Source organism: Lytechinus variegatus, chromosome 8 (genome assembly GCF_018143015.1).
Source record: "Lytechinus variegatus isolate NC3 chromosome 8, Lvar_3.0, whole genome shotgun sequence".
Classification (NCBI taxonomy): domain Eukaryota; kingdom Metazoa; phylum Echinodermata; class Echinoidea; order Temnopleuroida; family Toxopneustidae; genus Lytechinus; species Lytechinus variegatus.
Genome location: NC_054747.1, coordinates 27190371 through 27205660, shown reverse-complemented (window position 1 = coordinate 27205660; position 15290 = coordinate 27190371). Strand labels below are relative to the sequence as shown.

The 15290-nt window shown below is 35.6% G+C and overlaps 1 protein-coding gene across 1 annotated transcript; it reads right to left on the bottom strand.

The window, feature by feature from the left end:
• Positions 1-2349: 2349 nt before the first annotated feature.
• On the bottom strand, positions 2350-15290 carry LOC121419609 (synaptogenesis protein syg-2-like). Its single transcript, XM_041614066.1, has 14 exons — positions 15155-15290; positions 14516-14824; positions 13875-14192; positions 13398-13521; positions 11973-12093; positions 11368-11700; positions 10718-11059; positions 10073-10381; positions 9430-9741; positions 4635-4967; positions 4088-4426; positions 3458-3769; positions 2768-3079; positions 2350-2498 (listed from the first exon to the last, which is right to left on the bottom strand). Exons 5-14 carry the CDS (start codon positions 12037-12039, stop codon positions 2377-2379), a joined length of 2781 nt encoding a protein of 926 aa, XP_041470000.1. The 5' UTR covers positions 12040-12093; positions 13398-13521; positions 13875-14192; positions 14516-14824; positions 15155-15290; the 3' UTR covers positions 2350-2376.

The window sequence follows — 15290 nt, the reverse complement described above, 5'->3', positions numbered from 1 at the left end:
ATTAATTGGCAAAAGCGGTCTTTCTCTTCCGTTGTATTGGTTTCCTATCTCAGTTTCTATCATTTTTTCATTCATTTGATATACATTTCCTTCTTTTCCAATTGTCGGTCTCTTCTTTTTCATTTCACTTTCCTCTTATTTTTCTTGTTTTCTTTCGTTTTCATCATAGCACAAGTTCTTACCCTTTTTTTACAATTTCCACACAATACTAACAACGAAGAATTGCCATCAATCTCCTGCAGTGTGTAATATCTTTGTCAGGTGACAAAATGTGTGTGAATTGGGACTATATTCAAACTATATTTAAAACGAAATTGTACTTTTACATATTCTATATTCCCCAAAGATGATAAAAGAAAGCAACAGTAGAATATGATTCCCCAATTGAAGATTGTAATATGAATCGAATTGGCTCTAAGTGATGACGGCAAATATCCAAGCCTAAATCTGATTATCGGAGTGCATGTAAAGGTACTGGCTTGTGCGTAATTCATTTCTCCTGTCCAAATGAAGAACGCAGTATACTGTGAAAAGTACTTTCAGAATCAAGAATCTTATCATTTAGGGGGGGGTCGCTTTTAGCAGAATTGCGTATTTTTAAGAGGTTTCGACACTTTCTCGTTTTAGTTTCTATAAAAGAATAAATATTCTATGGCTTTACAAGCACGCCAGTTGAATACGAATACACACACACAGGCGCACACAATTAAAGGGATTGCCGGGCTGAAAGTATTCATATCTTAATACATAGTGCAGAATTCACTGAGCAAAATGCTGAAATAAAATAGGAAGAAGCAAAAATGTGATAACTAAAACTGCCGATAATAACGCTTTATACCTCTAAAGATTCATCTCTTTTTTTCAAAGTGGATGTTTTTCCTTTACTAAATCAAACCATTGGTAATAGAAAATGTAAACGGAGCATGTAAAGCAATATCAGATGCTTTGAGGAAAAGAAAGGGATAGGGCGGGACAGCTGCCAGTTATATTAACAAAACCAATTGCACCGACCTGTTAGTTGCTGCATTGACTCATCAAAATCGGATAACAAATGAAAAAAAGTTATTGAATTTTTAAAGCTTTGCAATGATATTACATCCCCACTTGTTCTTTGTATTTTATCATATGAAATTAGGTTTATTCAATTTTTTCCTCCGAGAACTATAAAACTTGGATTGACAACTGATTTAGTGCATTATATATTTATTGCTGCAACTAATTTCATTATAAGGGAGACATATTATTCACACAGGTTTGAAATAATTAAAAAATATGATCTTATGTAATAACATAAGAAAACGAAAAGTGGGGATGTGACATCAGCCCACCTATTGAATATTAATAATGACGTTTTCACAAAATAAGGTTTAACTTTAAACTTCAATAACTTTATTATTTGTCATCCGATTTTGATTAAATTTTCGGTATTTTGCTCAGTGAATTCTACTTTAGCCCGGATCATCCATTTCAACACACTACACTTCATGAATGTGGGGACGACAATACCCCCTCTAAAGGGGGGGGGGGGGGTGAATTATACTTTTTACTGAATAAGTAGATAAACCGATAACAAAAATGAAACAAACGAACTAAATGAAAATTAATTGATTTGAATTCTTATTAAAAAGTATTTTTCATAAGATGGAATAAGACTTTGTGAGCAGAATGTGTTCCAAAATTTTGTCCCAAAATCTGATAATAAATGATAAGAAAAAAGATTATCTCCGAGTCAATATTCGAATATCTGAAAGGTCCGCCACTCCACACATGCATACCCACCTGTCACTCAAACTACAGTTCTAGGTAGGGATATCGGCGTTGCCGGTTTAAGGCAGATACTTTATTACTTATTTATGAAATGATTATGGCTATCTCTACAGTGCATGTTCATTATTTATAACAGAAAAGCACGATATGATCTTGAAGACAAAATTAAAGAGAAGCTATTACATTTTGATAAATGGAACATGCTTAAAGGTTCAAACTTCTCCACTCTAAAATCATTAACACAGTCATTGGTATGTAGACATTTGTTTGTCTCGTGACCAGGAGCCAGTTTAATAACAAAGACATTGATACCCCGTTTCATTGTTTCACAATCAATTACGCTTTGATTGGCCCTTCAATCGTTACTAATCGCGAAAAAATCTACATGTAACAATGCATTTTTATTGATCATGACGATTTTCACGACTGATCTAATACGATATGATACGATCACTACGATCACTCCACGTGTACATACTGTATGCGATCACCGTTTCAATCGTGGCGAGAGTAGGATGTTTGTATAAGTTTGCCGTAATTAGTAACAAGGGTCAGAAGCAAATCACAGTCAAGGTTGTCTGTGATAGTTACAATGATCGTAAAGTTACCTTATTTGAAAATTAATGTGAAAAGGAGCCGAATGATGAATCCTGGTTGCCAGGCAACGAAGAGAGCTAAAGATGTCGTCTGCTTTTGATCGATGATGAGCGGAGAAGGTGAATCTGGTGTAGCTTTGAAAGAGTCGAGGAAAAATTTAAATATCATCATTACCTTAATACATGAAAGTTTCCTCTTGATATTGCTATTTTGATTTTTTTTTGCTATCTCTTAAACCTCCAAAATGATGAAATATCACCAATTGTTGTTGCCGTTTGTTGTTGTTTTCGTTTATACTTCGCCATATCTTTGTTCTGTAAATGTTTTTGCCATTGACATGATTAATATAAGGCGCGATTTATGTTCACATGTTAAGACGTGCGCGAGCCACATTTGAACTTACTCGGAATGGAAGTGTTGAAGACCACACTTCCCTCACCGTATCTTGATTTGGCAGTGCAGCGGTAAATACATGGATAGTCAGGAAGAGAGGTTTGAACTGCAAGTTCTGAGGAGGTCATGGTTTCGCGTTCTGATGAATTTTCAGGGAGGGAGATGCTACCGGTGTCGTTTGAAATCAGAGTTTCGTTACAGAGCCATTCAAAATAAATGACGGGAGGATATGCATCAGCTGTACATTTTAACATGAATCTAGCAGATCCGCTTGGTTCTATCGTTGAAGGTCTTCGAAAAGTATTAGACACGATGGGATGATCTGAAATGAAAATAAGCAATGACACTTGGAAATTAATTAGAACTGATATCAAGACAGGGTGATGAAAAACTCACATAGTGGGGTAAATAATCGAATTTATTCACAAAGGTTGTTTGGAAGAGCACTTGTTTTAATGTCATTGCCCCTTAGGTTTATATGATTCTAATTTAGTGAAGGAGCTTTGGTGTTGGCTCAGTTAATAGTGACTGCTGGGCCAACGTTCAACTGGGCATAATGAATTTTCGGACGATTTATTTTATTTCTGATATCTGTTTCAAACAATGAAATATGCATTATGTAAACATTAATCAGACGCATGTCAACAGCATATCTATCACGCCGTAGTCTCTATCATTCTCAAACCTATATCGCACTTACACGATATGGCCAGAATCGTACTGTCATTCACTGAACGGGGAGAGGGTATGTCAGGTTGAACAGCCACGCAGATAAGACATTTCCCATGATCTGTTCTCTTGGGTGTGAAGAATAACGTGCTTTCAGCATCATACAGATCGGCTATGTTTTTGCTTGTCTGCATGGATAAATTATCAGTCACGTTCGTTGATCCTAGGTACCAGTAGATGACGGGGGCCGGGTTTCCATTCAGAGCTCTGCATGTTACATTGGTTCCTGCTCCTTCAAACATACCGTCATCTGGGAGAGTCATTGTGATATCGTCCGGTGGTCCTTTAAAGAAAGATACAACCTACGATTATCATAGTAAAATTGAAGCTAAAATATAAGATATGACATCAGCGTACAACAGGCTTAGAGTTAATCTAACGCCATTGTCTTCTGATATGACGTCAATATTACCAATAATGATGACGATAGATTAATTAAAACTAAAATATCAAAAAAAAATACAGCAGCGAGCTAGTTGTAATTCTGTCTATGTTACAGTTGCTATGGTTGTATTCCTTTTGAGTTAGCATGATTAGTTTTCTTAGGATCTACAAACTATTCATGATACTTCGTTTAAGAAATAATATAAAAAAAACTCACCAAGAACAACCAGTCTAGCTAACCCCGCCTTAACAAAGACGCCTTCTACAGATGAGTAGCATACGATGTGCTTTCCGTGGTTCTTTTTGTCTGGGTGTATGGTTATAGTACTTTCAGTGTCAAACAAAGTTCCGTCTAAGACACTGCGAGTCGTTGAAAGGTTTGAGTAAATTTGAGTATCGTCACCACCGCCAACTAACCAAAATGATAGTTCGGTCGCTGGGAATGATCCAATACTTTTGCAAGTGATTGAAGTTGGTGAATCTTTTTGAATGTTAAGGATGGTTGAATGTGACTGGTTAACTCCAGTCGCAAAGACCAGCACATCCCTTGGCAGAACTAAAAAGATAAGAAAAAGAAACAAATTAATAAAGAGATTAAGAGGGAGGAAATGGCCAATTATCAATCCACACGCTAACGAATGTCAATTCATTAATGGAATGGTGTTTTATTTGGATAAATCTCTCTCTTAACTGAGTGATATCCCATATACAATATAGAGAACAGTATTTTTTTTTTTTTTTTGAGGGGGGGGGGGGATACATACCGTGAACAATGAGACGAACTGAGCATAGACGTTCATATTGTAGTTGTGGATGTGATGCAATGCAGGTAAGACTCTTTCCGTCGTCTTTCCTGGAGGGTGCAATTGTTATGGCTTTCTGGGAGATGTAGGATCCGTCTTGAACAACATCGGACTGATTCTGGTGTAAAATAGCCATATCATCAGATGTACGCCATTCCAGTAGTGCAGGAGGCATTGCTCCATATGCTTCACATGTGATGTTGTGTTGATCTCCAGCTATTACAGTCACTGAAAGGTTATTAAAGCAGTAGCGAATCCCCGTGCCATCAATAATAACGATCACATGTGGTGGATCTGGTGATTGAAGTAATGAATACACCGAATATCCTTTTTAATGAATTCCTTTTCTACTTTTCATTTTGATGATTTACCTCACTAGAATAACATATTTTAGTTAGATTTTTTTTATAATAACACAGACCTAACTTAGAACCAAACCACGTTCAACGTTCTCAAAACATAATGGTTTACAAGGATTAAACATTGTGGTGGTATTGTTAATGATATTTCAGCCACCCTTAAGTATGCAAACGAATGACAGTTACTTGGATAGTGTTTAATTTCCATTGTTAATGTTGAACCTGGCTAGAATAGAATCTTTCAGTTAAAAATCGCTATAACGCACATGTATACCTAACGTAGACCGATATCATGTTTTGCAAGCTCAAAACATTATGCTTTACTAGGGTTGAGCATTTTAATGGGGGTCATTTTTTTTATATATATCAGCCACCTTTCGATAGCAAGTGTTACGTTTACAAAGGAATTGCAATTGTGGCCTAATGGATACTTTGTCATTTTTATTTTTCTGTTGTACCTGGTTAGGAAATATTTTTTTCATTTTATAATCATTCATTATAACGTAGGCCTAATGTAGAACCAAACCATACTTAACAAAACATAATGCGTTACAATGAGTGCATTTTTTAATGGGATCGTTTATGATATATGAGCCACCCTACGATATCAATTTTAAGTTTGGAAACAAATAGATACTTTCTAAAATGTTGTCAGTTTATATTATATTTAGTTTCGCTACATAAATGGATTATAAGTATGGTTTTCATGTCAATTCGAATGGATAGCTCCGCATTTTTGTCTCGATATCTATTGCTCATGCCGCTATCCGTTATCATTCCGGGCGAGATTTTTTACTTGTTAGACATTCCAGGAATACATGTTCTAATGAGCAGAAAGGTAAAAATACAGTTGTATAAATCAGCTTTGAAAGAAAATACTGGTATTTTGTCCGTAATGGTAATAAGGGTTTTCTGGGTAGTTTATTCACTTTGATAGAATATTGTGGTTTTGCTGTTTGTTCTTAGGGAAAATAAATACTATATTTTACTTTATCAAGGGCCTCTTTTAGCAATATGATAGTATCAATAGAGACCATATACATACAAAAGGTAAACAAAATGAATAAAAATATTGTATGAACTGCCATGTTTTTTTTATATATTTATTTTAATGAGAATCATAACGTGTCCGAGCCGAAATTTATGAACATTTTGGGGCTATATTAAAAGATTTACCGTGAAATTGGGATTTTATGCATTAATCAGCATTATTAGTCAGTTAAAATATATTTTGTTCAAATTTGTAAAATTGAATACAAACAAGTTTAAATACTCGTAGTCGTTTTTAAAGTGTGACAGGCACCACATAAAAAATCGTATTGCTCACACAATCCTTTTTTTAGCATCTTAATTCACTACGATAGGCCTATCTCCATAATGCAAATATAATAAAAACTTACTGCTTTGTGAGATGATTACAACCAAGGATAAAATAAAAGTTGCTTGAATCGAGATGGCCATCGCCGTCCAGTAATTAGAAATACAGAAATGCCATGTAGTCGTATACTCACTTCACACTGTGGTCAATCATGAATGCACGGAGACTATGGAAAATGATCTAATAAGACATACACCGTTTCGAAAAGCCACCAATGGCCCTTTGTTGTATTAAGTCCTTCTTCGATACAAGGATTCGGTTTCACACACTTCAAACATCCATCAACATGACAGGTAGGCCTAATGTGAACATGTTAATGTTTCGAATCTATTTTATTGGTAAAGTGGGCGCTCTTTCAGCAAAAAATGTGATTAACGTAAGGGTGGAAAAGTATTATAAGCATGTTAAAACTTTCGGTGTAATGGCACAACTTATGTATACTAGAATTCCAACAAATCTTTTTTGTTATCATGGTTTTTGAAATAATATTTTAATGTTCAAGCAATGATTTAAGACTCTAAAATGCATTTTTAAAACAAAGTGGGGAAGTGGGAATGAAACTTCATAGCCTTCAATTTACTTCACGCCATGATGCCACATTTCTTCCAGTGTGATTGCTTTAGCCAATACTGGTGCAGTAGATATCCGATCGCTCAAAGTATCAAAATAAGTCATCATCCATATAGGTATAGCGTTCCCCATATTTTTCGGAGCAAACCAAACAAAAATTGTAAAAGGTTTTGAAGTTTTGAATTGTACCCTTTTCCGCATTCATGGGATTATTTTTCTTTCATTATTTATCTTTTCATTATTAGTAACGGTCAGTCATTTTTTGTTCAATTCAAGTCAGTTCATTCTAAATGGGCGGCCCGATACCTTTAGCTAACGTACACACGCACCCTACCGCGCATTCACACACACACACACACAGACAAGAGACAGTCTTCACGTCAGTGGTTGCTTGGATACATAGCGATATTAAACAGATATTGACTGATGTGGTTTGCAATATAATAATTTTTCAGACCGCCGGATTTATATTTTCCCGAGGGGTTATATTTTCCCGAAGTGCGCAGCGCTGAGGGAAAATATGATCACGATTTTCACGAGGTCAATATCTGTTATATTAGATAGTCTTGAATGATGAAGATAGATCTAACGTTAAATCTTAACTAAAAATTTGTTTTAGCTTAACTTGTTAGATCTAATTTTAGAGTGCAGTCCAGGTCCAGTACCCAAGGGCAAGGCAGATCGAGAATGCATGTTGAGCCATGATCAGGTGCAGATTCTGATCTAATTTGGGATGAGACATGACTAAGTTAGATCTAACGTTACAACTAAATTATTTCAGACTACTGTTGGAGGTTCTTCTGATTTTTTGTTGTCGAACCAGGTCCAGGACCAAATCTAAGTAATGTTTCGCTAACACTAACTTACGTTTTCTTTAGCAAGATTTTACGCTAGATTTTTTTACTTTAACTTTTTGACTTTAGCCTAGATCTATATTTAACACGTTAAAAAGTTAGACCTTAATACCTCTTGGCCGAGGCCTAAATCTATAGATCAACTTAAACAATTTTATCGTCCAGAAGCTGATCATAATTATACTTGCTTATATAGCGCTTAACACTTACTTTGTCAGAAGTCTCTAAGCGCTCTAAAGTATATGCACCATAATTACCCTGGTTTTAGCAGTGCAGCTGTTACGCGCGCTGCGTTACAAGGAATAAATTCCTGCCAGGTACCCATTTACCTCACCTGGGTTGAGTGCAGCACATTGTGGATTAATTTTTTGCTGAAGGAAATTACGCCATGGTTGGGATTCGCACCCAAGACCCTCTGTTTCAGAGTCCGGAAACTGATCCACTGGGCCACAACACTCCAACGTATCATATTCCCCATTTCTCATCAGACATCACCACAAATCTTTGACGTTAGCCCAAATAAAAAAATAAAAGTTTTAAAAGTAAGCTAAACTAACACGCCTTCAGTCTCTATCTGCTAAACTAACTTAATTCATTGGCTCCACTCATCAATACATATCCATACATATATATTAAATAGATCCCCAAAATTTCAGAAAAGACGGTTATTCCGTCGTCGGACTCACTTAAATTCCGCGGTCCGGTACGTTCGAAGAGTGTTGATCGATTGCAAACGATCGCTACTTTAGTCCCACATATGTTATTTCCGTGTAAGTAATAACATCTAATCCACAAGAGGGCGCCATACACGTAGAAAAATATATTCATGGAACGGCTGGTCAATATATTCATCGAAGGTTGACCGCCTGGGAAAATACATTGATTTCGATTATATCACGTGACGCGCTTTGGATCAATTGCGCTTGGCTATCTAATATATTATTTTATATTACATAATACAAAATAGACATCAACTCAGAGTATTTCATTCAAAATATTAAATAGCTAAGCCACCAAATACATCTGAACAAAATCATATTTCCGTGTGTTTATGCTGTACAAAGAAGTAAAGGATCATCGTTCATTGCATTGTTAAATTCTGAATGATTTATTTTGGTCTTATTTCTAGATGATGAATCCTGGTTGCCAGGCAACAGAAAGAGATGAAGATTTCGTCTGGTTTTGGTGAATCGTGAACCCAGAAGGTGGATTTGGGACGAAATCTTAAAAAAATATGATATAAACTACAAAAATAAACTTCAGACGAAATGTTTATAAGTATCACTAAAATGTTAAAAATCAACACTTTACCATTTTCTGTGATACGGCATTACTGATAGGATAACGTAAATATAGAATTTTAAAGCAAATTTTCTTGACTTATTTACTCCATTTTGTTCAGTTTAAAATTTTGGAGGAGTCACTAAACGCCACAGGCCTAGTCCTAAAAAGGATGATTCTTCTCGAAATGTAGAAGAATATCAAAACCTCATCAATTATGTAATAAAAAAGAACACAAAGTATTAATAAATATATTGATCACTTCATTTGTTGTTTGATTATAAAAAAAAGAACAGAGATAACTTTAAGCTCACACAAATAGAGGGAATTCATTGCTGCACTTCCCGAGCCGTATTCTGATACAGCGGTGCAGTTGTAAACATAATGATACATGATGAGTGGGTCTTGAATCGCAAGTACGCTGGACCTTAGCGTCGCATCTTCATATAGAGTTTCGGTGAGCCTGTAGTTATTGGAGTAGCTGGACACTAGAGTTTCGTTGCATAGCCAAACGAAGGTAATGACAGGAGGATTGGCGTCCGCCTCACATATCAACACGAGCTCAGTAGTCCCACTTGCCTTGTTTGATGTATGACGTCGAACAGTGATTGATACAGCAGGATGATCTACATCACAGAGACGAAATGCAATATTAAAATAATTATTATTGAATGGGAGAAGTATAAATATAGGACAGCAATAGATAATGAAATTAATTTATCGCGCAACTTTTATTCAGCATGTTCAGTCTGTTGTGAATTATGTAAATACAAAAATCCTATAGAAGCTCAAATTTTCTTTAAAGCATCTTTAAACACCTTCTACCAAACATTACAAAAACAAAAAAAGGAAAATAGCCAACTAGAAAAAACACGTAGACAGACGAGATATGTTGGAATTTTAAAAGTTTCCCCATCTCCCCAACCTGCCAAGTGCATAAGCGAAATCAATACTTACATGTAATATTCAGAACCAAGCTTTGATTCACCGAACGAGCTGGGAGTGTTGTAGGTTGAACTGCCTGGCAGAGAAGACGTTTCCCATGATCAAACCTCGTCGGTATTAGAGTCAGTGTGCTTTCAGCATCATATCGACCAGCTTTATTTTCACTTATGATTAAGGAGGACTCCTCTGTAAGATTCATTGATCCGATGTACCAATGGATATGCTGTGCAGGGTATCCATTTATAGCTTTGCAGCTTACATTGACTTCTATGCCATCGTATAGGTCCATAGGGGAAGTCATTTTGATTCCTTCTGGTGCGCCTTTGAACGAAACGTAAAAATAGTCCTAAATTAATGTACTTAACTAAAGAATGATATTTTGGTACAAATAGACCTTAGCATAGTATGTAGCTTTTAGAAGGGGGAAAAACACCTAGCATACTCAGATAACGTGAAATGCACATTATCAGCGATGACGACGTAACCCTTTTCAGTTTGGAAACTTGTAAGAAATTAAAAAACAATACACACCTATTTTTAATATACTTTACCAAGATGATGGTTAACAGATAACACCTGATACATTATATTGAACATTTGTATGGATTGAAATTTGGCTTAAGAAATAACCAACCAAAAGGGAAGAAAAAGACTCACCGTAAACGACCACTTTGGCAAACACCCATTCCACTAGAGATTCTTCAAGTAATGCAAAGCAATTAATGTACTTCCCATGATGTGCAATAGTTGGGTGTACGATTACAGTACCCTCGGTGTCGAACAAATCATGGTCTAAAATACTTGTTTTTCTTGAGATATTTGGAAGAATTCTTTCGGCGAGACCATTGCCACTTTCTAACTGAAAGGATAGTTCGGTCGCTGGGAATGATCCAATACTTTTACATGTGATTGAAGTCGGTGAATCTTCTTGAACGTATATGAGTCTTGTCTGGGACTGGATACTTCCAGTTGGAAAGAGCAACACACTCATAGGAAGAACTTCAAAGGAAAAGATGAAGAGCAAGTCAGGAGGATAGAGAAAGATAGAGAGGGGATGGGAAACAAAATGATTATAAACAATATTTAGCAAATGCCGAATGTCATGAATGACCATATGATCTTTGCGGGATACATACTGCATGATATTTTTTTTTTCATGTGACCTTATAATGAAAGGAACATGACAGATTAAAGTATTTATATTTAAAAGGAAAGAAATCGATTCGTTTAACAGTAATACTGCTCAAAATTCATAGGTCTATGTAAGTAAAGCAATTACAAGCTTGGCAACTATACAAAGTACCTACCATGAACATTTAGATGAACTGAGCAATTAAGGCTCTTAGATAGCTGTGGATGTGATGCGATGCAGGTGAGAATCTTTCTGTGATCATTCCTGGAAAATTGAATTCTCACATCTTTCCGAGAAATGTAAAAGTTGTCTTGGATGACATCAGACTGATCCTGATGAACAACTGCCATATCATCAGGTAAACGCCATTCCAATATTGCAGAGGGCATTGCTTCATATGCTTCACACGTGATGTCATGTTGTTGGCCAGCTATTACCGTTAGAGGGAGGCTGTTTGAGCAGTTATAGATGCCCTCTCCATCAGTGATATACAGCCGATTTGGTGGAGCTTGAGATAAAAACAAAATGAGTCCAATATGAAAGAAAATATATTTTATTTTATACACCTCTTAATATAGAATTATTTCAAATGATGCTCTCGTAGAATATGCCGTTCAGTATAAATCGGCTATATCATCCCTCGTATGGCCTATACAATTGGGTAATTTGGTACACATATACACTATTCAGACGAACTCATGTAAAGCCATACGGTAAGCATTTATATGCTTCATACAAACTCCTTTCACGAAGGATATATAAATAATACATTATACTTACAGCTTTGTGAGGTGATAATTTCAAGGCAAATAATAAGAACCATATGTTCAGAAATGGACGCCATCATTCGGTGAACAATGCAAGGAGGTCCTGTATGTTCCAACTGACAGTAGATTCTAAACTAAAACAGAGTGTGTGAACACGAAATTACTACATTCGAAATTTGTAGGAAATCAACAATCGCACTTCCGTGTATTCTTTTACATCATGTGCAAAGATTTGGTTTCGCACACTTAAACACCAATCAATATTACAGGTAAAATGTTAAAAGCTTGTTAGACTGAAAGCGGGCGCTCTTTCGTCAGTGAGCCCAAGAATAAACTGTTATTTTTATGTACAGATGTAAAGGTGTCAGAATAGCATCCAGTAGATATTCTGGGTTGTTATACGACTGTAGCAATCTATTCAAAATGAGTACCATTATGAAGAAGTGAGTTTTTGTCATTGAAGTCATATGGAAACAACGAACGGAAACTGAAATTGTGTTTTGATGTTATGACGAATATAATTATATTTTTGAAAGACTAAGCTCAAACGCGCCAAAAGAAGAGGGAGGCGATGCTTATGAATAAAGTGTGGAAAGTGACACACCTAGATTTGTTTCACACCGCTCCGTTTCTTGCAGCTATATTCGTGTTAAAGTGATAATTTTACTTTGTTCCTATTTCATACATTCTCTTCTAGTTCTTTGGAAAATTTCAAGATACTATTTTAAAACTTTGGAGAAGTAAAACAATGTTTGATAACGGATGATGGTTAGTTTCAATGACTACGTGTATAAAGCGAATTTGTACTCCAACACTTGAACTCTTAATGACCTACGTACAGTGCGTTCCATGAACCCTGAGTGTACAGTGCAGTTACTAGGAGTTACTTTCAACAGAATGCATAAAACACAGCCAACGGACTATTTGAATTTGAGAAAACTGGGCATATTAAAGCTAATACTTCTCAGAGGCGGTAATAAAAATCACGTTAATAAATTGCTACTTGTGTCTAAATTATAGTGTTTCATCCTATATTGCAGAGTGTATCAGCATTTTGGAGAACAAATAGGCCTACAAACACTCTTACACATGTTCCTTCTGTAGCTTGATATATATATATTAATTAAACGATCCCTTGATTTTTTTTCTTTCATCAAGATTGTGATGTTGAGAAAAATGATTGAACGCGACATTTACAATTTTCAGGTACCAACATATCCAACATTTGGGAAGCAGATGGTATTGACCTTTGTGTATGTTATTGTATATTATTCAAAATATTTTTCAAATGAAATAAATACCCATCGAATGCATCGCATTCTCGAATTTTTATACTGTAAAAATACGTGGACGATACGATGGCTAATAAATCATAAGCTACTCTATATGAAACTCTACATTTTATTGATTTCATATCATTTGATATCATTGTCTTTACTTTCGGAAAAATGTTTTCGTCTTATTTCCGATGATGAAACTTTGTTTCCAGGCAACGAAAAGAGATGACGATTTCGTCTGGTTTTGGTGGATGATGATCCCAGAAGGTGCATTCGGGATTAAATCTGTAGAAAAAGAAGAAATATGATATAAACTGTAAAAAATAAAATAAACATAAAAGTACAGGTTTGTAAAAAAATATTACTGACCTTTCATATTTTCAATTATAAATCATAATTATTGTTTTGATAACGTGGTAATGTTATTTTGAAAGAAAAATTATGAACGCATTTAAATGAAACTTATTAAATTCAACTATTTTACATTGGGGAGGAGTGAATAAAAGCCAGAAGATTAACACGGACAATTCGTATTGTATTATTTAAAAAAAGAACACAACATCAATGATATGTAGTAATGTTTCTATCACTTTATTTGTCATTTGGTTAGTAGAAAAGCAAGATGACCTTCAACTTACATAAATAAAGGGAATTGAAGATCGCACTCCCTGAGCCGTATTCCGATGCAGCGGTGCATTTATAAACACAATATTTGGAGAGTGGGTTTTGAATCTCAAGTACGCTGGACCTTAGGTATGTTAGGGTTGCATCTTCACGTAGAGTCTCAGTGAGTATGTTGTTATTGGAGTCGTTGGACACTACAGTTTCGTTGCATAGCCATTCGAAGGTAATGACAGGGGGATTGGCATCAGCTTCACATATCACCACGAGCTCTGTAGTCCCACTTGCTTTGTTTGATGTAAGATGTCGAGCAGTGATTGACACAACGGGATGATCTACATCACAGAGACAAAATATTCCCTAGATGTTAGATATAATTTTTGGTTCATTTTTTTGCCTCGTCATGAACTTAATCAGTTTGTTGTGAATGCAGAATGAATTCCAAGAGGCTTAAGTTTTCAATAAAATATTTAGAAAAAAAGACAGTGTCTACGAAACATATAGCATACAAGCAAGAAACTTATTTAGCAAACGAGTCAACGAAAAAAAAACATGTATGCAGACAAAATCATTTGTATTTCAAAATGATTCCCTATCTACATGGTATATCTAATCAGTCAAATAATCTTATTAAATATATATTGAAATCAGTACTTACAGTATATATTTAGAACCAAGCTTTGATTCACCGAACGAGCTTGGAGTATTGTAGGTTGTATTGTCTCACAGAGAAGACGTTTCCCATGGTCATACCTCGTCGGTATTAGAGTCAGAGTGCTTTCAGCATCATATCGACCAGCTTTATTTTCACTTATGTTTAAAGATGAATCCTCTGTAAGATTTCTTGTTCCGATGTACCAATGGATATGCGGTGCGGGGTATCCATTAACAGCTTTGCAGGTTACATTGACTTCTATGCCATCGTATAGGTCCATAGGGGAAGTAATCTTGATGCCTTCTGGTGGGCCTTTGAACGAAGTTTAAACAGAATAGTAATATATAGATCAATGTCGTAAACTGAAGAATATGTGTCAAAAATAACCCACATAACGTATTATTTTGTTTGTCGGAGGGAGGAAACACACCCTGCACCCTAAGCGTTTATCCTCAATATCAGCGATCACGATGTGGCCCCTTTCAGAATATTGTAAGAAGTTAAAAAATAACTATTTAGAATATACTTTATCATATAAATGTTGGCGGTCAACAACATCTAACATGGCAAGATATCGAAAAACATTTGAATGAGTTAAAGATGAAGTTAAAAATTACCAATCAAAAAGGAGGAAGAACTCACCATAAACGATTACTTTGGCGAACTTAAATCCAACTATGTGTTTTTCAAGTGATGCGTAGCAATAAATGTACTTCCCATGACGCTCAATATTTGGGTGAATGGTTATAGTACCCTCGGAGTCGAACAACTTATCGTC

Coding starts and splice junctions, on each gene's coding strand:
- LOC121419609 (XM_041614066.1), bottom strand. CDS start 12,039: ATGATGGCGTCCATTTCTGAACATATGGTTCTTATTATTTGCCTTGAA. Junction 11,060..11,367: donor AGTTCATCTAAATGTTCATG/GTAGGTACTTTG, acceptor TTTCCTTTGAAG/TTCTTCCTATGAGTGTGTTG. Junction 2,499..2,767: donor CTTCAACACTTCCATTCCGA/GTAAGTTCAAAT, acceptor ACTCTTTCAAAG/CTACACCAGATTCACCTTCT.